This window comes from Perca fluviatilis, chromosome 11 (genome assembly GCF_010015445.1).
Source record: "Perca fluviatilis chromosome 11, GENO_Pfluv_1.0, whole genome shotgun sequence".
NCBI classification, from domain to species: Eukaryota; Metazoa; Chordata; class Actinopteri; order Perciformes; family Percidae; genus Perca; species Perca fluviatilis.
In genome coordinates this window covers 22,646,662-22,671,559 of record NC_053122.1, presented here as the reverse complement: position 1 = coordinate 22,671,559, position 24,898 = coordinate 22,646,662, and the positions used below count along the sequence as shown (strand labels likewise).

The window sequence follows — 24,898 nt, the reverse complement described above, 5'->3', positions numbered from 1 at the left end:
ACAAAGAACATTTGTGTAACAACGTTGGATATGGGAGCATCTCTTGCACACGCTAATCTACTGTATGTCCAAGGGTTCACGTTAAGAAAGCCACTAAACCATGAAGGAATCCACAAACACGCAGCTTGTGTTGCTCCTCTAATGTTTGCCCCTTGGATGATTCACAACTCTATATGTTCTATACAGCTTTATCTCATGTCTTAAGCACATACAAATTTGTATTGTGGAACAGTCAAGTCCTGGTGTTAATCACATTGAAATGTTGTGGCATGACCAGAAGTGAGGCTTTTTTATAAGACATCCAGGGATATAAAAAAAAATAAAAATGAAAAATAAAATATATACATATATATATATATATATATATATATATATATACATATATATATATATATATATATATATATATATATATATATATATATAAAGAAGAATAGTTTAAAATGCCTTTAAGGTGCTGCACAGTTCTACAGAAAGCATTTGCTTGAAAGATATTGTTGCTAAAGTAGTTTTCACCACTAATAACATACTGTAATGCCTAAACAATACCATGAATACAGTTTCAAGATCTGGTTTAAATAAAGAGATCAGTCCACATTTAGGGGCGTTTAGAAATTTAGCTCAGTCAAACAAGTGTTTATCAAATATTTTTCACTATTGTAGAAAACTCTAGACATCCAGACTGAATATATTTTTGTCTCCATTAACGTAAATCACAGCACGAACAAACACAGAAACTACAACACAGACACTGAGAGTTTATACCTTATCACCGTCCTCGCAGTTCATGACATTGGAGAAGGGAATCTCAGCCTTGAACATCTTCCTGCAGTGCATAAGCTGCACAAGTAAGTAGCACACAGTTTTGAACTTCATCTTTTTGGCGGGCTTTATATCCGAAAGAATCAATCCTGGGAATATCTGTCACCAGATAAGAAACGGGACACAAGGATTTAGTTATGATACCCCACACAGTAATATGTATTATGTAAGGGTCTATATATCATGCACATGCATTGGAGAGTATGCACGTGCACACATGCTCATGCACACACACACGCATGCAATCATTATGATTAGGCTCAGGAATTTTACTAGAAAGTGATTAAAATAAGGTAGGTCAGTCCCTGAGGTGATTTTAATAGTTTTAGAACTTTGATGCCTTCATTTCTCTTTGTATTTTAGAAATACCTGTGATAAAGATTAAGCGTATGTTAAAGAGTTTGAGGAAATGTCATTTGCAGTAAGAGATATAGCTTTTGTTCAATACACAAGGTTGGAAGGGAGTCCCTAAGCAGGAGTAATTAAAGGCATAATAGCAGAGTGAGTAGCAGCCTGTCCAACACAGCTTAGTCAGGGCACATCTTTCTCTAAGCCAAGTCTTTGATTAAGTCTAACCATCAGCTCTATTAAGAGGATTAGCAAAGTCTCCCGCATATCGAAGAAAGATACAAGCTACTGGGATGTTACAGGTTCATTAAAAGGCCCATGTAACCTATGTGCAAGCAAAATACTGCATAACGTAAAAAGTTGCTGCAAGAAATAAAGAGGATGAGAGGAGAGGAGAGGAGAGGAGAGGAGAGGAGAGGAGAGGAGAGGAGAGGAGAGGAGAGGAGAGGAGAGGAGAGGAGGAATAGTACAGAACCAAGACTGAAATTCCCTCTCCAGCTGCTTGTGGCACATCTGTTGGAGACGTGCATGTTTATGTGTATGCACTGACACAAACACACACATTATATCTCTGTATTTTTCAGGACTGTGCAGATTCGAGATGATAGATGCCAAAGGCTTTTTATCCCCAGTCAAATCTATTACAGGCTGGAAGTGAGATCAGCTCAACAACAAATGTGTGAGAGCTCCATCATTTGATGCTGGATGCTTTAGTCAACACTATTTCTATTTAAAGGTTGGATTGTATATATTAGATGTAAAGACAGGTCAAGATAAGTCAGCTTTTTTAACCTATCCTACTCTGACTTACCACATAAGTCCATTAATACTGATTAGGATACGTCCTGCAGAGGCTTTGCTAATGTGTACACACTGTCTCGGTAATAAAAGGTTCAACTAAGACCAATTTCTTACAGGAAGTGTAATCTCAAGATACAACTGATGCTGTCATCTTAATCATCCTCTGCTAAAAGCTAAATATACAGTATATGCATTTCTCTAGCACAGATTTACAATATAATACCTTCCGTCGGTGAGATGGCACTATAAAGAAGGTTTCAATTTCATTTTTTAGGAGGAAGGCGTTCCTTTCGTGGCCGTTTCCAGGCTCCACCTCATAATCTCCATTTAGGCACTCCAGCGTAGATTTGGTGATGTGGACTTTCCTGTGGAGCATAGGCAAATATGGCACAGGATAATAGTCTCTATGCAGATGCAGCAGGTAGGTGCATTTGGCACAAACAGTTTTGAGCCGGTCATTTGAAGACGAGTGTCACAGGAGACTGTCAAAATAAAGCCTGAGATCCTGTTCTTAAGCCTATTTAAAATTCTTCAAAGAGGTTATTTTGTTTATAGTCAAGTATTTTGTAATTATGTATGTATTTATGCAAACAGGTGAAAATTCAACCACGTGGTTGAGGTCACTGCACTTGTTTCCTCTGCAGTTTGCCTTTTTTCCCCTGATTTGTCTGAACATAATTACCAGTTTTTTTTACAAGCATGAAGACATAGTAGTAGTATACAGACAGTGTTAGGTGATTTCATGTGTCAATCCTAGATGGCATAGTTAGTGTGCATGTGCAGTGTCCATAGCCGTTGAGGCTGGCATTTATGTAAAATGTCCAGTACTGACCCAGGTAGTCCTCCAGCCTCCATCACATTGGCTAGGGTCACATCATTGGACCACACATCATATTGCCATTTCCTGAGGCCGAGCACTCCACACAGCACCCGACCTGTATGCAAGCCCACGCGCATGTTTAGGTTGACTTCTGTGGCCTCCGCTACTGACCTGCAAGTGCAGAACACATGTGTTTTGGAGTGAGGTCATAAGGTCATATCTATATGTCTGTATCTATATCTACAGAACATCTATAATTAGGCAGAGCATAAAAAGGCACCAACAATGCGACCTGCATTACTGTAGACAAGCACTGTTCAGTTATTCAATAAGACTTACTATACTATACTAATAATACGTACAGTATGTCTGTCAAACTAGACTATCACAAACTAGACAAATAATGAGACAACTGTGGAAGAGGACGTTGTCTTTCATAAACTGAAACATTTATCTATGATATTAAAAGGTTCTCAAGCAGTCGGCGAGCCAACCTTATATGTTTTACAGGTGATCCATCATAGGTGAGACCACTACTCTTAAAGGTCCCATGACATGGTGCTCTTTGGATGCTTTTATATAGACCTTAGTGGTCCGCTAATACTATATCTGAAGTCTCTTTCCCGAAATTCAGCTTTGGTGCAGAACTACAGCCACTAGAGCCAGTCCTACAATGAGCTTTCCTTAGTATGTGCCATTTCTGTGTCTGAAGCTATTGAGGAGGAGAGTAGGAGTGGCAAGGTGGAGGGTGAGGGTGTGGCCTTGACCAACTGCCACTTTTCTCGTTTGAAAGCCATGATGTCTCTCTCTCATGGGTTGGGCAAATTCTCTGGGCGGGCAAAGCAGAGAAGGAAAGGGTAACCTTGCTTGTTATGACCTCATAACAAGCAGATTCCAAAACGGCTCATCTGAGCTTTCATTTTCTCAAAGGCAGAGCAGGATACCCAGGGCTCGGTTTACACCTATCGCCATTTCTAGCTGGGGGACCATAGACAGGCTGGGGGAACTCATATTAATGTTAAAAAAACTCATAAAGTGAAATTTTCATGCCATGGGACCTTTAATGTTGTATGTTTATGCGCAAACCTTGAATAAAATCATCAGTGTTACTTTAAACAACATTATTGCTATAACATCAGAATATTTACTGTTAAAAGCAATCTTTATGTATAATGATTGAGAACAGGTCATAGTTTAAAACTGGTACTACAAGCATTCTTTTTAATGAGATGTGGCAATCTGTCAAGAAGTGGACAGGGAACAAACACTGTTCAAAATGCTCCACTTTGCTCTAACATACCAAAATAGACTAAGGAACAAAAAAGATTGCTAAGTTTAGCATCTCTATTTAATCAGTGTTGAGGAAAAAGTCTAATCTTAATTAACAGGCTTCCAGTCAAGTCATGAAAGTTTCTGATTTAATCTTCTGCTGCATCTCAATCTCTCACTTTCTTTTGTGAGAAACACACACACACACACACACACACACACATACACACACACACACACACACACACACACACACTTCCAAACTATGCAGGGTATGCAAGGAAAACAAGCTCTTTCAAACTCAATAAAATATCTTATTTTCTTTCTCCATTAAAGCCTTTTTCTCTCGCTCTCTCTCAGCCAACTGTTGTTCTGCTCACTAAGATGTTCAGTGTTAGAATTCACTCACAGCACACATGGCTAACCAGGCGGCAATTTGCCCTAGTTGAAGGAAAATTTCTCAACATGGACTCACTGTGTGTTTAGAATAGAAGAAAGATACAAGGGAAGATTTCTTTAGCTTCTATCGCACTTCTTTAGAAAGCAAATGGATCGCCAGCTAACGGTGATTTCATTTGTTTACATTAATAGATTAATACTTAAAATGTCACGATTATAAATACTGCAAAATGAAAGACTCAAACAAATATGAATACTCACGTTATGGTGTCAATCATGTCGAGACCCATCTCTACACAGCAGTGGGCGTGGTCAGTCTTGGGTTGGGTCAGTCCAGACACACAGTAGTAACAATCCCCCAGGATCTTGATCCTGCGACAGTGGTTCTCCTGCCAATTAAAAAAGAGGTTGTGATTCCATGTCTTCCTCCCGGAAAGATGAGCTAATCAGTAACAAAATCATCTTTGCCTCTACATTTTATCGTAGTGCAACAGCACCTCTGACCTTTCAAAGGATACAAATTGAACCTTTAATCATCATGGTCAGCTCAGTTAGCTTTAAAAAAAATAACCAAAAAGGCATCATTCTTTCACTTTAATCAAAGTTGCACCAGTGGTGGTGTTTGAATTAAAAATTCTGACATTTAATTATAGTTCATCCATTACACTGATCCATCAGTGTAATTTGAAAGTATAGCTACAAGCTATCAATTGCTACAAGTTCTGAGGTCAATTGGGTGTATGGTGCAGGAGCTATGGCTTTTTAAAATAACCTAATTTATTAATTGACCTTAAATTATTAAATCCTCATCATAACACATGTAATGTTTATATGTCTATATCTTGTTTGTTTAATCCATGAAAAGTGTAAAAATTATGTAATTTCAAAGGGGGTAATATGCATGACTATTTCTTAGCCAGCAGCAGCAACTTCAACTTTCCACAGGTTGCCTGGAAACCTCAAAGTGATGACCAGACTGGGAAGTCACTGCTAATGGCTAATAAATATCCTGGTACATAACCCTTTGCAAAACACCAACTTGTCGTTTTCCCAGTTTCCAGTCTTCATGCTAAACTAAGCTGTAGCTTCATAGTTAACGTATAGACATGTGAGTGGTATCGATCTTCTCAACTCACTCACAAAAGCAAATAAGCGTATTTTCCAAAATGTTAAACTATTGCTTTACATTCATCCTTCTTCTTCTTGAATTAAGCAAATCAGTCTGGCTAGGAGGAGGGGCTTAATGGATAAACTGTTGACAGAAATAGCCTGATACTCTAGTAATAAATTAGTGTTTTATGCCAGCGCAGCTGTTTGACAGCATACACATAAAGATACACTGGCAACATCTGCTGTGATGACCAAAATGACCAATCACAGAGACAGTTGAAGGCAACAGAGTTACAGTTCCCAAAGACGCTGTGTATAGGAGAAATAAATGAACATAAGCACACAATCTGAGAGACAGAGGCAGTTAATAAAAGAATAAAAAGCGTACTAAAACAAAAAAGCAATAAAAATATGTTTAAAAAAAAAAGCAATCAAAGCAGGTCAGTCAGTCATACATACATGCATGCATAACGTGAGAATGTTTATGTGTATGAGGGTATATGAATGTGAGTATGTATGCTTCAGTATGTATGTGCTTGGTATGTATGTATCTATGTGTGCATGTGAATGTATGTGTGTTGGGGTATGAGGTCTGGGTGGATTGCTGGGTCAAACAAATGCGACTTTCACCCAGGAGACCCATTTTTCGTTCAACTTTTGTGATTTTTTTTTTTACGTTGACTACTTAACTTGTGTTTGTAACTTAATTTACGTAATACACATACTTACTTACATCCCAAACAAAATCAAAACAAACGGGAGCAAGTTTCAGGATGTAATTGAAAGAAAGAACAATTTACATTTCACTCTATAAGTTTTGTAAGAAATGTTTCACTGGATAGAATCTGTGGATCAACTTAAAAGGCACTTTTTTACATTATTTGTGGGAAGGAATTCTTTCTTCCAGTCAATATAACTCACATAATTACTCCAATCCATTCTACTTTTCACTTCCTGCCCTCCTGAATCACGCATCATTAGAATCACATGTCTGCACACAAGGAAGCAACTCCTGGTCGGATGCACAGTTACAGTTTTAAACATTGTGAATTCAAACACAACTACTTGGTAAGGTTTTAGAAAAGATCGTGGTTTGGGTTCAAATAAGAGCATTTGATTCTTAAATTAAAATATGAACGTAAGTGAAGTTGTCAACGTAAAAAAGTCACTTAAGTTGACTTCCATACACCATGTTTGTCCCGACCATTACCTGACCTCCTACCACACGCACATACAGTATATACATACTTAGCATGCACATACATACATACATACTCACACTTATATACCCTCATACATTCTCATGTTATGCTTTTATGTGTGTATGTATGTATATGCATGAGAGTATGCATGTATATGCAAGTGCTTAATGTAGTACTTGTATATATGTACTGTATGTACAAGTCAAGTATTCAATTTTGACATAGGTGGCTCCTTATACTTTAGGGACAATAAGCAGTGGGATGAAAAGGCGGCTTACAAATATAACCCATTATTAGAGGATATGAGCAACAGACTATGACTATGAGCAAGAGATTTTACCAGGGAGACTGGGTTACCATGGACGCCTTCTCCTAACCCTTTATTGTTCGTGAAGGTAATGGGATCACTGGCTATGCATGTGAAGTGCACAAAGACTCATAATGATGCACAATCGGTGGGCATGAGACAAGACCGATGCTCTTTAACATGCAAGCTACATGAGTTTCAGAATAAAGCGATAGCTAAGGCTTGTTCACTGCAACTATTTGCCCCATGTAGTTGTACATGCTGTGGTCATGCTTTCTGAGTGCGCAGTGGCATTGAGGCACATGTGCTGTTCACGTAATAATGTATGGAATCACAAAAGGCACAAAAGAAAAAACGCTTAGCAGTATATTAGAGACTGGTGAGCAGCATTTTTGTTCTGAATACTGAATTGAAAATTTAAATAATAACTAGTGATTTCAAATGAGGATTCAAAATGATTTGAGATACAATGATGAAGTAAATAGACATCATGTCATTATATATAGGCTATAAAACATGAAATTATACACATATTATATAAAATATATTGGTTACTTATTTCATATTACCTAACACAATGTTTAGTATATTTATTATGCACACTGGCCCTGGGTATCTTCCTGTATAGTGTGTTCCTTTCTACATTTGATATGTTGTTATTTGCATGTTGTATATTTTTGTATATACTGTATCTGTTTATTGTTCTTACATTACTCCCTGGTTTGTTTCTTGTGCTGCTGTGATAATTATAATGTTCACAGCTACATTTCAAATAGACACCTTAGAATGGATGTCAAAACCAAGCAATGAGTCACATAGGTCGAAAGAGAGAAGCCTATTTACTTGGAAATGTATATTTGGTATCCTTTGGACTACATCTTAATCTATTTACTTATAAAGCTGCAAGAGAAATTCTTTGAGATGACACTCAAATGAGGTATTTCTCATTTTCATTTGAAAATAAAAACTTGTTTTACTGTAACAAAGCCAATAAGGTCTCTTCGGTGATACTGAGGTCATGGTGGAGCAGTAACAGATGGCGCTATACTGAGGCATATTTGAAGCTATACAGGAAGCTGGGGAAAGCCCTGGTACTTACAGAGTCTCCTACTCTGTACTTTTCCTGTGCTAATCTGCACTGTGAGGGCTTAGGGGCTGATTCAGTCCCAAACAGGATTACCACTATCATGTGACTGACGCATTGTGGGCAATATGGGTGGTCAAGATGGGTACAGTGTATTAGGTAGGGACAAGTAGAATTTGGTCACAATTTCAATTAGAATTTAGACAGGGTTTGATGTCAGAATATATTGCGAACAACACCATCATATTACCAGGCAGGGACGTGCAGACATTTTGGGCGGCAGGGGCTCAAGAGGGGGAAAAAGCCTAAAAGTTAAAGGTGCAACATGTAATACTGACAGCTAGCGTTTAAAATAGTTACTGCAGTACAAATTCAAAATACTGGAGAGCGTCGTCTCCCCCACCCCCTACTCCCCAGACTCAAAGTTCATGGAGGTTGCCAGGCTGAGACCGCAGCCTCCACAACATTTCTAGATGCTTGTCTCACATAGCCAGACATTACTTCACAGCACAGCGGAGTAGCTAATGTTAGATGCTGGCTATATTGACAGTCATAAAAGCCCGTACTCATGCGGAGCTCTGTACCCAACTGACAGATACACTTTTCCGGCTTAGAATTACGGTAGAAACCGCTAAAAATAACACTACCGAAAATCGCTAAACACACTGCAAACTCACGGTCCTCTCTTCACGATTTACAGCCTCCCTCTCTTGGCTTAAAATAACTCACCGTTGTCGGCTATGGCCGCTGAACATGCTACACGTTGTAAACAGCCGTGGCCCACTTGCTTGGTCCTCCGGTAACATTAGCAGTTAGCAGGGTTAGCAGGGTTAGCAGGGTTAGCATGGCGGCATTAGCCAGGACCAGTCAGGATCACTTTACTGGCTGTGTCTCAATTGTTTTTGCAAGCAACGGGTACATGAATGTCGAATGTTGAAATTACATAAAATGCCCGTCCCTTGTAGCCGTGATAAATTAGCCTGAAGCTAATGCTTACCTGTTCAGGAGGAAATTAGCCAACTCAGCGTCCTTTTGGGCTCTAAGCTTTCTCCATCTTTCAAATACATCTCCAATATTTACCCAGGGTTTGTTATATCTCTGTTAGAAACATGCTGTTTGTTTTTTTAGGTCAGGTAGAATCTATCTCCGTTGATTCTGTTCGTTTGTTTGCTGCTTTCAGGGCTGTACTATACAGCTGTAGTGCGCTGGGTTCACGTTTTTACAGGTATATCTGGCAACCCGGCCTGGCAGTCAAACTGGGCAGTTGATAACAACACACAGGCCAAAACACAAACAGAAATTCGTCACGGAATGGAAATTTCAAAATGAGAAAAAAAGGCTTTAGCATTTTTGTCAGAAAAGATAGTATTTCAACTTGGCATGTTTCCTTAATATCTGATGACGCATTGGGGTCATTTTTGGATTTATTACAGTATATATTTTTTAAATCAATTTAAGAGCTTAAGGGAGAGTTTGTGAACTTGTCTGTTAGTGACAGAGGACAAACAATTACCATTAACAGAAACGTAGTGTTGGCCAATCGGAGGTAGTTGTGCCAGACTTTCACCTTTGGCTGAGTCTCTATCTAATCTGTCAGAGGGAGAGCAGGAGTCTGGTTGTGAAGTTTAACATTGGTAGTCCCCAGAGAAGAAGCTGGTAATTTCATGGCGCAGATTAGATCCCAAATTGAAACGTAAGCAACTAAAATTGCTGAATGTTAGAACACTGTGTCAAATTAGTCGTTATTACTGTGACTCCATCATAGTGTTAATAGCATCAAAAAACGTTAGCTGACGTTGTTGTTCAGTAGCTAGGTCAGAGATTATCAGATAATGAAATTACTGATTTAGCGGAGGGGGGGGGGGGTTAACACTAACAAGGCACTGTATCCGTCTCACATTCTCATTAGGTGCTGAGCCCCCCTAAAGGTCTGATCCTAGAATCACCCCTGTTCGAGGCACTGGCTACTTAGTCTTTTCTTCATCACCACTCACCTCCACACAAGCCAAGAAAAACTTTCTGAGGTAGGAGCTGGAAGGGACTGCTGCCTCTCTGTCTGCCTGCTTCTCTGTCTGCCTGCCTCTCTGTGTGTGTCTGCGTGCGGCGCGCACTGCTGACGATCGCAGAGGGAAAGAGGGAGCGAGAGAGAGAAAAAAAAAAAAAAAAAAAAAAAAAAAAAAAAAAAAAAAAAAAAAAGGGCTCGACAAAGTCTCATCTCCCGATCTGATATTTAGATTTTTTTAATTAAATAAATACATTTGTTTGACAGGGAAGCTGTGTGCAAACAGGAATATATATATATATATATATATATAGGCTATATTCATTAATAAAAATAAATTTAAAAAACATGCATCCAGAAAAAAGGGCACTTTCTCACTTTCTCGAGGAGGAAAAAGGGCATGTGCTCAAACCCCTTTTGATGTCTGTGTGCACGTACCTGTTACAAGCCACCCTACATACAGTATAACCATATGCTTTCAGAGATGCAAATAAGCAAACACTTCATTGCCCACAGACAAAAAGAGGAAGACAAAAAAGGACAAGGAGACAGGGCAAGAGGACATTCGGTAAATGATTATGAAGGAAAAGATGAGCCAGCTGTGAGTAGCAGCAGTTCATTTCCTACAAGTCCCCAAAGAAGAGAGCAGTACACACCGTGCTTTGTCTTCACTACAAAGGCAAAGATCAGTGCTGTGTACACATTATTGATGAGGCTAAATATTAGGTTTTCCAATCCTGTAGCTTTGGGGGGTTAGAAGGACACAATACCAATTGTTTGAACATGTAGATTGGTAGCACAGAGTTGAAACTCTTTTCTTAATTCTAATCACGAGCAATCAAACGATTAAATGCATTTCACGTCAGGTCACTACGTAGATTCAACAAACATTTTCCAATCTACCTTGGCTTGAATTATTTCATGTCAACATTTCATCAATATGGCAGACAATGATTCATAGGAGCAAGGGCCCTCTTTTGGGAAAAATCTTTAAATGTACGTACATAAGTTTACTCAACATTTCCCCTGCTCCACTGACTCCTCTCCATCTCTGCCTGCACGCAAGCAGTGACTGGATTTTTCCCTTTTTGTCACCCAGCTCCCTCATTGATTTGAATTAATATGCAATAATTTATGTGCAACAACAAATGAATAATATATCAACACTTCCTCCACCCACAACAAACTGGTGGGTTGGAGCGAGCGGGTGTTGGAAATCTGTTAGGTTAACATATTAATTTAGATATATTTAACAGATATAACGGATAAAATAAACAACAAATGTTCAGCAGTCGAGGAGTGTTTTATTTACAAAGATGGCACTGCTTTTCTGATAATTTGATTGGACTTGGAAACAAGCAACACTGTTTTGTTGGAATGACTAAAAGATTTAAGATTATTTTTTAAAACTGGTAAAAATATATTTATTTTGCTGTAAAAATACTTTAGGACATCCAAGCATATGTGAATTGTGTAATGCAGCAGATATGGCAATCTAATAAGTAAAAGTAAAAGAATAAGTTCTCTATCAAAATAAATGGTAAACAGAATGTGTTCATCTTAATCATTTCACATAAATAATGTCTCTGTCTTTCCATGAAATCAGCATTTCTGAGCGATGCAAGCTTGACCCGTCATAGTGACTTAAAGTTAGGATATCTCGGCCTCTGCTGCTTCAATTTTGGCCATCTTCTTTAATCTGCCTCATGCCAGTTCCCCACTTTATGGAAGTGCAAGTCACTTTATGGTATGCTCACTGCAATAGCAACCTATCATCATGATTTTCTTTTTTTTGAAACAGACGCTTTTTTTTTCTCTTGTTCTCCTCTGTCAAGATCTGAAGCTATCTTGTTTGGTTTTGGTTTTGCTTTAGTCCACAGTTTTTTTTTGTTTTTAGTACACAGGCGTCTGAGGGAAACTGCAGGATTTGACAGTGATCCTTGCACCTGCTCATGAGACAAACCCAAACAGGGTTATTTGAGCTGTTTTACACCCAGACTTTAGTTTCTGGCAGCTGTCACAATGTAGGCAATGACCAGTCCTTGTGCCTAATTTAAGAATAATACATTTTTAGTAGCATCCTAAGCAATTTTGTTTGTTATATTTTTTTTGGCATAGGATTTGGTATTATATAAACCTGCAGATGTACAAATGATCACATCTACAAAGCAGTTGGAATTATTTCACTGTTTGGGGAATCTTTACAAAAACTAGTTTCTCAAAAAGAGATTACAATTAAAATTGCACCAGCTCAGGTTACTCTGTAACAACTAGATGAGTCTTTGCTTTATCAGTTCCTCCTGTTAATGAAGTACTTACATGTTTTAACAGGGAATTCTCGTTCTGACAGATGTGCTTGGGGAATTGCTATTCTCTTCAAAATAGTGGGAAAAAGGTTTAAAAAAAGACTTGGGATGCAAATATGGCAATGAATTATGTCAACTCCAGCATACATTCATGCACTGCACATATGATGCTGGCTATTCTGTAAGCCTTCACAGTCATATATGTGTGAATGAAAAGGGAACTCTGACTTGTCGAGGAAGTGAGATGCAGTAGATACATCATTGATCCATCCTAAAAATGGAAACACAAGAGAGGAAGAGAGTGCAGAGAACCACGGGGCATAAAAGACACAGTTGAGGGAAGTAGGCTGCTGCATGTCAATCAAAAAACAAAGAAACAAGGAGCGGAGGAGTCTCAAAGCTGTGATGCAGGGAGGTGTTGCGAGAGGAGAGAAAAGAGAGACAAGAATGAAAAGCTTTGTGAAACTCTTCCATGGAAACAGCCACGAAACGCGCATGCATACATACACACATGCAGACAATCACAAAAGCACATCCAGTCCAGCGCTATTAATGTTATATAGCATCACAATAACCATAAATTAATCACAGATTCCCTCTCACATTGTTGTTTCGGGTGCCAGACAGACTGTGGGAACCTCAGCCAGGGAGAGGGAGGAAGTGCTTATAGAGTGACCAGTTGGTGTGTTAATTTATATTTGTGTTATCTATCTTCAAAATAAATCTCCTTCTTCCATTTATTTCCTTAAAAAAACAAACAATGCCATTATTATCGTGAATAATATGTCATTTCTTTATGTTACCTGTATTTAAAAAATTCCGACTGAAAGATAAAAATGCCCTTTTTCTGCTTACAGTCAAGTTTGGACCACTCTGTCACTTCAGCCATGCAATTATTTCTGCTTTGTGTGCCAGTCTGCTGTTACAGTTTTACTATTTCACCAAAGACAAAGTGTAGGTAGTGATAAGGGCTCAAAGCTTTCCTGAGATGTCTTTGTTTTTCTTCGGTCTCAGCGATATAAAGTCGGCAGATTCTCAGGCTGGTGAAGAGTTATAATTACTACCCAGCTTGTGTTCTTGTGGGTGGTGGGAATCAGACAGCAAATAAAGATCAGTGTGAGTGGGTTTCATGTAGATTTCAATTTGCAGGCTACCCTCCTACTTACAGTCATATGGCATGGTCCAAGAAGGAAAGATTATTGTGTGTTATGCCTCCTAATGTAACTTTGATGCTGTTGTCCACTGAGTTGCTGAGCTCAGGCAAGGCTCACACTGTTATCAGCATGTATATTGAAACCAATAGCTACTGTAGGAGTGCAAATGTTCCACCAAAACAAGTTCCCAGTGGTGGAATGTAACTAAGTACATTTACTCAAGTACTGTACTTAAGTACAAATTTGAGGTACTTGTACTTTACTTAAGTCTTTTCTTTTCATGCTCTACTTCTACTCCACTACATTTCAGAAGGAAATGTTGTACTTTTTACTCCACTACATTCATTTGACAGCCCAAAACCATTGTTTGCAACCAGACTAGGCAGTGGTGGCCTAGTGGTTTAGAGAAGCAAGCTTGGGACTGGGAGGGAGGTAGCTGGTTCAATCCCCAGACTGACAGGATAAAATTTGGGTGGGGAAAGTGAAAGAGCAGTACTTGTTCCCTCCCTCATCACTACCACTCAACCCCAACTGCTCCAGTGGAGTTTACAGTGGGCAGCTTCTAGGAATGAATGTGTAACTGTGTGCAAATGAGAAGTTGTTTTCAACCGACTTACAGTACCTGGATGAATAAAGGTTTAAAAAAAGGCAGCCAGGCAAAGATTACGACTAGCTGGTGAACATGGTGAAGCATTTAGCAACTAAGGAGAGTTACATGTAGTCTCAGCGCTTAAACATATTCGACTACATTATATACAATATAATATTAATGGATGTGTAAATAGGTAACTGTTTAATAACACGCTAATACATATCAACTTTATAAGATATAAGAGATAACATGTCAGTGTTTTGTTAACAGCTTGTTCTCAGCTGCATACAACTGAGAACATAGGAGGACATGATAACAGTTTACATTAGTTTGAAATTGAAATTAAATAAATCATACCCTGTCTCTTTGACACAGGATGGAAATACAGAATAGACAGAGGTTAAAAGGCTTATCTCTTCATTTGTGTTAAAAACATTTGGCTAGATGGCTTGAGGAGAGGAGAGAAGAGAAGAGAAGAGAAGAGAAAAGGAGAGAGGAGAGGAGAGGAGAGGAGAGGAGAGGAGAGAGGAGAGGAGAGGAGAGGAGAGGAGAGGAGAGGAGACTTGATCTACTACAGCTGCACCTTAGGAGTACACTGCGTTCCTGGCTCACTTCCCATGCAGCTTGACAAGTCCAAAGTGGACAGGTGGTGTGGGGATGGTGCTGGAATGGTTTTATGAGCTGATGCCCAGTGGCCATGTGGCATCGCCGGCTCTTCGTATGGAATGAGACGAGTCTGCGTGCCCACAGTGACCACGGCTATGAGTCAGTGGCACTGCCACTTCCTGCCAAAGTGGATCAGAATGAGTGGGGCTTTGGGTCAGGGCAAGGCTAGAACATTTGGTGACAAGTTTCATGGCTGGGGACAGCCTTTCAGTTTAACATGAGGCATGAGTAGAGATCAGACCAATCTATTCACTTGTAATCCAAAGAATGAGACTACTCTAATTACAACAGCAAGAAAATTGACATAGCTCAAGATAGCAAATCTTATACCCAAACATACTTTGGGAGATGAAAGTTAAAATATATCATGTGAAGCTAAATTAATTGTAGAATCTTTGAAATGAAGAGAGGAAAAAAGCCTAAATTAAAGTGCATCGACTTGTTGACGTTATTTGACTTATATGAGAGTGTGTGTGTGTGTGTGTGTGTGTGTGTGTGTATTGTAATGCATGGAATCATCTCGTTTTGGCTAATAGCATCTCAGGGTAAACTACAACTTTCCGTAGGATAAAGACAGACTGCAGCTGACATGCAAATCAGCAAGAGCTAGGTAAAGCAACTGATCTAAGACTAAATGAAAAGTTAATGACAATTATTTGACAATAATGAGAGACACTCTTATTAGGGACAGTTCATTTTTTATTTAAGGGGCTAGCGGAAGAGTTTTGGGATCTTTAGTCTAAACAGACTTGACCCTCCCTCCCTTCGCCAGCAATACAATTTTCTATGACCCTCCAAAATTATTGGGAAAAGAGACATAACCCTCCCTAACAATTTATTGATGCCTTCTTTACTGGTTTGGGCTTGGCAAAGATGTAGCCTACAGATAGCCACTGTTTTTTTACAATCATGACATACATGACTTAACCTCTGCTTTCTCATCTTACACATCACACTCCACCAAGATGGGAGACATTTCAGTAGATTTACTCACTATAAATCAAAAATTAACTGCAGTTTTATTTCACATTCTGTGTGTTCAATGAGTTTACAACACCTTAGCGGTTCTTCAGAGCTCATTAAAAACTGTAAAAACTGCTAACGGAAAACGGTTCTTGAGTGACAGATGTGTGCCTGTGTTTGGAAAATTAAATCTGGTCATGATAAACAATATGTATGTACTAATTCTCTTGTGTTTTAAAGTCTGGATATTTACAGGCCTATAAAATCATTTTATTTCATCATACATTTGGGGCCTACTGCTGTAATCTGGTAGTCGTGGCATCATGATACTGGTGCGGATCCCGCCATGTCAGCTGCCTTTAGGTGCTCTGGGTAGGTCTGTGTTAGTTGTGTGAAACTGGTGTATGCAAACGCGGGGTGTTGTCCACCCAACGCGGATAATGGGTACATATTTATATATATAGCGAGACCTGGATGCGGGAGATTTCGGACACCCGGTTTGTGGATTATTCCTTGAAGTTGTGTGGCCTGTGGAGACGGGGTGTCCGCGCGGCGGCAGGATAACGGGCTGCCTGCTGGGCTGTCGCTGTTCAGACCAGGGGAGAGGTCTCGGCTCACACGGTTGGTCTCATCAGCAAGCAGGGCGTCAATTCGGAAGTTTTCAATTTCTCCATGACGGCATCACTCAGGAGGACTGCAGACTCTCAAAAAGACAAACGTGTTTTGCTTGGCGGGTGAGCACCTGTGCCGGGCGTCAGCGCGCAGACAGCGGAGCCTCCTTCAGTCACAAACTCATATGTTCTCCTTATCTTTTCATAAAAGGCTAAGGCTGGAAGGATCAGCACAAATTATACGTTTATGTTACGTCACCTGACAGGGTCTGGAGTGAAACTCTTAGGTTTTTTGTGCTTCCAGCTAGCGTCTGATGGGGGGCCGAGACTGAGAGCTACATGAAAAAATATGCACCAAACAAGCCACTTTGAAAACGTTGGGTGACCCTCCCCTCAACAAAGAATAAAAAGACATGACCTCCCCTATTTTCCTCCGGTGGTCCATTCCATAAATACCAAACAGTCCCCTAGTTCTAATTTTGTGACCATAAACAATCAAGTTAAAAATAGAAGCTTCCAACACAGCCAAGTAAAACCTTCCATGAAAGCAAAAAAGGGTTAGTTGTAATCCTGTGGATTAATGGATTTGACAAGGGCATGTGCCTTGTGTAAGTAATAGAGGCCAGATTACATACGCAGATAAGGCTGTGGCAGGGTGATCTGCAGGGGCTCAACCTTCTCACCAAACAAATATACTGTATGTGTCAGCCAAACTCACAGTGACGGAAAAGGAGCCATATTATACCTTTTCTGGAGATGTGCTTTGATTCTGATTAGCACATTTTAAAGTATAAGCGTGTCAAGGTACCAGGGCTATTTTTATTAAAAGATTTTGTAACACAAGCACTGAGAGCGTCACATTTTGAAAGTGACTGGATTAACCGCCGCGGTCAAATATACAGCAAAAGTTGAGCGGATTTTCAGCACTGAAATCACAAAGAGTGATATTTGACAGATGGGAGAGCTGCAATCTTTTTTCCATGTGAAGGAAGATAGATTGGGACAAAGCAGTGGTCCCTTCATTCAGTTCATACCGACAACCAGAGTTGAGGCAAGGTTTAGCCCTAGGTAAATCTGGCCTAGATTAAAGGGGTCTGTCCACTCTTCCTCAAATGAAGCACTGGATAATCATATTAAGCACCGTATGGGCTTCCAGTATTCACAGTGACATCATGCTAAGCTGGTACAATAGTGGCATGTGCCAGCAGCCTGTGGCCAAAGAAGTACACAAACACACACACACACACACACACACACACACACACACTTGCAATGTCAAAGTTTGGACAAAGTGTACACAGAGAAAAAGAGCAGCGATTCATGCCAACTGTGACTGTAATTGAGGGATATGTGCTCAAGGAGGGGAAACAGACTCACCGTGGCAAGCTCATCAAACTTTCCAAACAGCTCATTTAGCAGTTTAACCAGTTCCTGGGCTGTGCACTGGGAAGCCAGGCTGGTGAAACCGACTATATCTGCAAACAGGATGCTGAGAGAGAGAGAGAGAGAGAGAGAGAGAGAGAGAAGTGTTTCAGTCAATGCAGGTTATTTATAGCAGCATGTATGAAGGAAAGAAAAGAGTATTGGGTGCCTGATCAGATTAGCTCGCAGGAATTTGTTTTAAATGACATTTAGTAAGTCAATTTAAACATTCTCTTTGGATAATGTTTTTTTACAGCAAACTAATCAAACATTTAAATTAATGACCTGCAGCAGAAATAAAAAAGAGAAAGAGAGAACGTGCTCGGTTCTCTAACTGACTGGCAGCGCAGTCGTGCAGAGCAACTCAAAATAGAAGAGAGAGCATTCTCATGGGGAACAAGGTGAAGACATGTCCTGTTAGGAGTGGTGGTGAGGAGCCATTCTAGGATATATTGCAACCATCAAGGTGATGTCACGCTCTCCAGGTCAACTCGTATTCTCTTTTGACAGTTTTTACATAGGTCTTAGAGGGCTTGAGGTTTAAAGTTGAGTGTGTATATTTTTACTTGTGTAGTTATGTGGTCAGAATTTCAATGACCAAAAAGAAGAAATTTTAGGATTACTTTACTTTTCTGCTGTGATATCACCTCCTTCATTAATGTTCTCCAGATGGCATGGATTGTTGGTTCCCACTGAAGATGTTGGTTCTGTAATGCAATTGGTCCGATATCTGTGTAGGTGGGAACTGAAAATAGTTCTGAATATCACTCTAGTTCCAACAGCCACATAAGCAGTTAACCAGCTGGGGGGCTAATGTTGTTGTTAGCCGACTCTTTTTGCTGGTAGTCCCATCTGTGAGTTGAGCACTCTGTATGTTACTCAGTGACTCTGCTTGTTAGTTACTCCATGTGATTATTGAATCACAGAGTAGCGTACCTGAGTTTTATCGGTCTTATTATGTGCCGTCACCACAACTGGACAATGAAATGAAACATTGAGAAAGAAATGACACAACCCTCATAGACATTCTAAGCTTAGAAACTGTTTTCGCAAATGTGTCCAAAAATGTTTCATCCTCTTTTGAAAAATGGAAAATAATGCACAATAGCTACATTTTAGATTATACTTCCTTACACTAAAAGTGCGAAGAATTCAAATTTCAGGTTGACTTTAAACGTTGCTTTCTAAGGGTTGGTAGAAGTTATTTTCACTGTTTATAGCTTTTTTCTGTGCCATTAGTGTTTTGTGCTGTTTATCGTGTGCATCATGTTTCATTATAACATGACAACAGGCCCTGGAGGAAAGGTTACTTGTTTGAAAAACTTTGGTGTCTTAATATGGTTCAACTGCCTGAGAAACAACTCGTTATCAATCTGCATCAGAGCAGAACGGGAACGTTTTTCCCCGTGAAGGATTTGCCCTGAGTGCTGTCCTCCCATTGAGGGTGTGAAGGGGATTAGTCATCAAACTCTGACTATCATGTCCAACTTGCACGTCTGTGTCTCTCGTACTGACGGCCGACTTGCCTGCATGTGGACTGGTGTTTTCACAATGTGACAGAGGGCTAGATCTTTACCAGCTACAGATGTCACAGTAACAGAGGGGGGGGGGGATATTCAATTTGTGTAAACGTTTTAATTGGCAACCATCTGTGGCTAACAAATATTTGAAATGTTAAATAATGTACTAGTGTAAACACTTACATTCACATTAACTCACTAACTTTTGTCCACAAAATGCAGACAAAAAGTCTACGGATGCAGTCACATCATATTTATTGTGTGCAGTGAATTACCCAACAATAGAGCAAAGAGCTGGATAAACACAGATTGATTTTGATGCCCAGTTATTTAGTCCTTCAAACTAACACAACAAATTGTGTTTCATGCCTGCTGCTGATTCTGGGCCAAAACTATTTATTGTAAACAGTCTTGAATAAGCCATCTTAAAAGTGAAATTTTACTCAAACCATCTTATCACAAGAAAACTATTTTCTTTGGCAGGTGCCTGAAAAGAGGAAGGTGGCAAACTACACTACTAAATCATGTTGTTTCTCATGTATGTGTCTTTACATAAACTGCTGGCTATTAAGAGTGGAGGACTAATTTTGCTGGAAAAAAATGCTAATTATTTCAGAGCTCTCTTTTAAAAATAGCACAGTAGCACTGTAACATCTGCCTGGAGTAGCTTATAGTGCATCTCTCTCTGACGTGATGATGTTACACAGGCAAGATAGTAGCCTTCCACACACATTTTAGGATGATCCCTGTAGTGTGCTTGCTAACAGACTCCTGCAAAGTGACATATGTCTCAGTCCATGTTCGGTTCATGATATCTGCGAGGCTCCTTGCACCAAACTTTCGTTTCGTTTCTGCAATTTTCATGACTGCACGCCTTTAATTCAAGTGCTCTTTTGCAAAACAGTGTTGTATAAAATGTCTCTCCACATTCTTTAATGCTTTCATGTCCACATCACTTAAAAAGTAAAAAAGTGAACACTGGAATCATGGCTCTCATTTGCTCAGCCAATACTGGACTGGAAGCTGATAAATGCGTTATGTTATGTTCAGCCTTTTTTCATCTCAAAAACATCTCCAGACTCCGGCCATCACTCTCTGACTCCGTGGCAGAAACCCTCATTCATGCTTTCATAAACTCCCGTTTGGACTACTGCAATGGAGTCCTGTCTGGGGTCCCTAGCAAAACCCTAGACAGGCTCCAGTATGTCCAAAACTCTGCCGCCAGAGTCCTCACCCACACCAAGACCTGGCAGCACATCACCCCAACCCACATCCACCTTCACTGGCTCCTTGTGTTAACACAAGTGAAACATACATAATTGCAGCCCAACTACAGGCTGTAACTGCTTTCCTTCAGTAAGTAGTTTGGTTATGTATAGGATTTATGGAAGAAATTTTCATACAAGCAAACAAAAGTATGGGGATTTTTCTGCAAAAAAACTTGAAGAAAGTAAGAATGAATCTCCTACGTGCTACAGAGGGCACCCCATTTAGTGCATGGTCCCAATGTATTGTGACCTTGTGTGAACTTCACTGCACTCAGTTATTTGTGGCTGTGTTTACCTCAGTTAGAGCACATGCGCACCATTGTCTCCACTTTAATGTGAAGCATGCATAGCGCATGGGAGCTGTGTTCCATTCAAAGTTCAGGTCAGATTTCTCAGTCCCTGGTTTACAGAGATGCAGAAACCTTCTGTCATGTTATTATGGTGGCATACTCTGTAAACACACTGTACAGCATGAGTGAAAAAATATTGTTATCCGCATGTAATATGGGTCAAATGATGCTGGTAAATTCAAAATAAGCCACAAATGTTATGTTAGTAACTGCACATTCAGCTCATAAAAATGTTTATGATTAAATACCTTACCAACAAGAGCAACTTGTCCCACTCAGCACATCAGAGATGTACACATTAAATAGGAGAACACATAAGCTTACTTGGAAATTAGTAACCCTGTCCAAGTGTGCCAGGACAGGCAAACTAAATCATAAAGACAAATATGAATGTGGGGTGTGTGCTGAGCATGCATTTATTTACTACAAACAACTAGGGCTCATTTTTAACTACACAGCATTCCTTTTAATATATGCCTGAATAACATGATTCTGATTCTATTTATGAAAAATTTACACATATGCATTTGAAGTGTTGCAAGAGATATTTGACAGAGAATTTGCAGTTGCATTAAGACAAATTTTCAATGAGTGATCTCACACCTCAAAGGCACTCGTGTTTTTATGGGTTGGACTACTGAGAAGCACAGGGATCACCGACTGGGAGCTTCTGTATCTGATTTTGAATGTCCTCCAGCAAAAAAAGTCAAAACAAACACTGCAGCTCTCTTGTCTAGTAATGAATAGTAATGCATAAAGACATGCATGCTAGGACTTAGGGCAATGGCAGGAGTTACCTAGCAGCTAGGAAACTCCTGCCATTGCCCTTGACGTATAGGTACTGGCATTACAACTGGAGTTGGCCCCAGGCGCCGGACTATGGCTGCCCATTGCTTCTAATTAGTTAGGATGTGTTAAATGCTGAGGATACATTCCTCGTTGTAAATGTGCTTGGCAAATATAGGAAATATTATTATACAATATTATTATATCATTGGCAACAGCTATAAGTTAGTCTATCCCCAGCCACTGTCTACAGCAAACCCACTGTTCTGGACTGTACCATGTTCACTGCTCAAGGCCAAAACCTCATCCCCATCTCAACTTTCTGACTCCGTAAACTCGGGCAAAGCACAACAATTCAAATGATTAAGCAATGTAATACAAACATGATTTTTCCTGTGGTAGCTACAACTTGTGAAATAATATTGTCTAATTCGACCTCCCTCACACCCTCATCCATTATTTCCTCTCCAATGGCACATACTCGTGAAAAGTTATTCCCTCAATTATCTCCTATTTCCCTCTATGGGAGGCATTACTGTAGCTATTTTGGCAGATGTGATTTCAAGTTAATCATGTAGCGGAAGAGACAAGCCAACTCAAGGGTTAACTTTGGAAAGGCCCCTCAGGAGCTACAGTATGTGGGCAGTGTATGTGCTGATGTCAAGGCGCTAACACAGATGAGTATGCAAGATGCTTACAGGACATTTTAGAAGGATAAACTGTAACTTCTTAGTGATAGTGTGAGTGAGCATCTCCAAACATAAACAAAAACCCTGACAGTGGCCCAAGTAGCTCACCTGGGAAAGAGAATTATATAATTTTGTTTTTTCCTCAAATTTTTCAAAGAATTATTTAACGCAAACTCAAGTGATGTAATAAAAGTCGTTAAAAGCATCCTACTTGATATGTCGACTGATCAACATTACATCTATTTAGTAAAGGGAATGCCTTTACCGGTGGGAATTTGTCTTTAGCTAGCATTTTGTGCAGACTGTATTTACTGTATGTTTTGTTTTGTCATGGAATTAAATGTTAAGTAGACATGATGGAAATGCTTGTGAATTAAAAAACAAAGAGTGATAAAGATGTGTGTTGTGTTACAGCGAGGTCTAAATTATAAAGGGATAAGTCTGAAAGCTATTTGATTAAAAGAGCAATATGATATTAAACAGTGCCCACTCATAATTTATCACTGTTTTCACATTATATAAATAATAAAAATGCAATTTGTTTGACTTGATAAATTAAGAAACAATTCACAATGAATTACTGGTGGTTTGAAAAATGTCCTTTCGGTATAGTAATCAATGTTTTTAGCTCAAGAGCATTTTCATATATGTTTTGTATTATATTAGTTACGATACTACAACCCCTTAAAAAATTGAAGGTTTATGTCCATATGGGGGCTATAATATCCCACATATGTTGTTAAATAAACTGCAGGTTTGTTACTTTGAAGTTCTATTCTTTTTTTGTGAGTGATTATTACAATATCTCTGTGGCTTGATTTTAATCAGATCAAATACTGCCCACAGTCTCAGAACATAATGAAGAAAACTCAGAGTACATTGTGCAGCACACTGTTTACTTTCTAATTACAGTCCACCCAAATCACATAAATCATGTCCGCATCCAGTCTAGATCACTCTCAAAGGGTGGCGCTATCTGAAGGAGTTCAAGGCACAAAAGCAATCAGCCGAGCTCCACTGAGATGTGTCCATATTTAACCACCATACGCACACACGGCGTTATGCAACAAGAATTTAGTCTCCATTGCTTTTAATCCCCTGTAGCAACTTAATCCTGGGGTTTAGCAAACTCTCCTCCTCAAGCCTTCCTGCTGCTATGAGAACACAAAGGAAAGGAGGAAGAGGAGATAAGAAAAGGAAACGAGGAAATATGGGAGCATGATAAAAAGAGATTTGAGAATACAGTAAGAAACACAGATTGAAGGAGGTGATGAAAAGGAAAAAAAATCTGATTTATAGATTTGCACTCATAAATTGCAGAGAATGTTTAAAGGGTTCATAGGTCAATCACTGCCAACTAAAGCTTCAGTAGTCAGGAGATAAAATGCAAGATTTTACTGCAGACTGCAGATTTGCACTGGTGGATTTGAACTAAGTGCATACTCAAGTGCTGTACTTCAGCACAGTATTTTCATTTAATGTGACTTCTACTTCACTACATTTATCTGACAGCTGTAGTTATTCGACTGGCAAAAACATTAAAAGGCTGCTTGCATGCTAACGCATCTGAAATATTATTAATAATAATACAATAATATATGATTGAAAGGTGCAATTCTGCTACATAACAGCTTTCATACATGTTGCTGATGATACTGTTATTTATCATTTTTGAATGCTGGACTTTAACTCACAATGTCAAATACATGGCAGTATTGCTGCTTTTCTTATGGATCTGGTTCTACTTATTCCCATCACTGCAGACTGTATAATAATAGCAGCCAAAAGAAGACCAAGTAAATAAACTACACTTATTACATGTTACATTAAATGTGCTCAACTACTGAAGGGCTGGTCCATTCACAAATGTCAGACAAAATTGATAAACAGCTGGTTTGTTTGCTAGGTAGACTAAAAATGGCTGGGAGGGAGGAAAGATGATTGATATGATTGTGATGACTGTGTCAGCATTGTTTTGGTACATTATGTTAGCTAATGTCTTCTGAAGATTATATATAAATATACATGCACGTATTGTCATTCATCAAGGTTAGCAGTTGGGTTTCCATAGCCATCAACCTGTAGCAAAGAGTAATGATCTTAATGTAAGACAGAAAGTATCGCTCCCAAACTAGGAGCTTGGTAACTGTGCAGGGCATTGCATAAGTGCCAGAGGAATCTCCTCCATCTAAAGTCTGGATTCAGTGTTATAAGGACAAATAATAATTAAATGAGTCAGGGGTCAACCCTTGATATTCAATGTGAAAAATTAAATATTTCAGTTTTGCAGCCTGGGGGCGGTCTTACTATTTTAGGACACTGTTGGGTTGGATCATACTACATTGCATAGCCCTCAGTGTTCTTTCCAAAGGACATGTTTGTTCCTTATTAGCATGCCCCATAATTC

The 24,898-nt window shown here is 39.3% G+C and overlaps 1 protein-coding gene across 4 annotated transcripts in view; it reads right to left on the bottom strand.

The window, feature by feature from the left end:
- The window catches only part of LOC120568311 (adenylate cyclase type 1-like), a 39,784-nt gene that overhangs the window by 9,734 nt on the left and 5,152 nt on the right, over positions 1-24,898 (bottom strand). For 3 of the 4 annotated variants that reach the window (XR_005640697.1, XM_039815727.1, XM_039815728.1), the window contains exons 4-8: positions 17,834-17,945; positions 4,721-4,848; positions 2,804-2,962; positions 2,195-2,336; positions 766-921 (exon numbers count right to left, since the gene is read on the bottom strand). Coding sequence is in view for 3 of the 4 variants with exons in the window: in XM_039815727.1 (XP_039671661.1) it covers positions 766-921; positions 2,195-2,336; positions 2,804-2,962; positions 4,721-4,848; positions 17,834-17,945 (697 nt within the window). In the remaining variant the exon portion in view is untranslated. The remainder of the gene's footprint in view (positions 1-765; positions 922-2,194; positions 2,337-2,803; positions 2,963-4,720; positions 4,849-17,833; positions 17,946-24,898) is intronic. The other variant, XM_039815729.1, reaches the window with a different exon arrangement.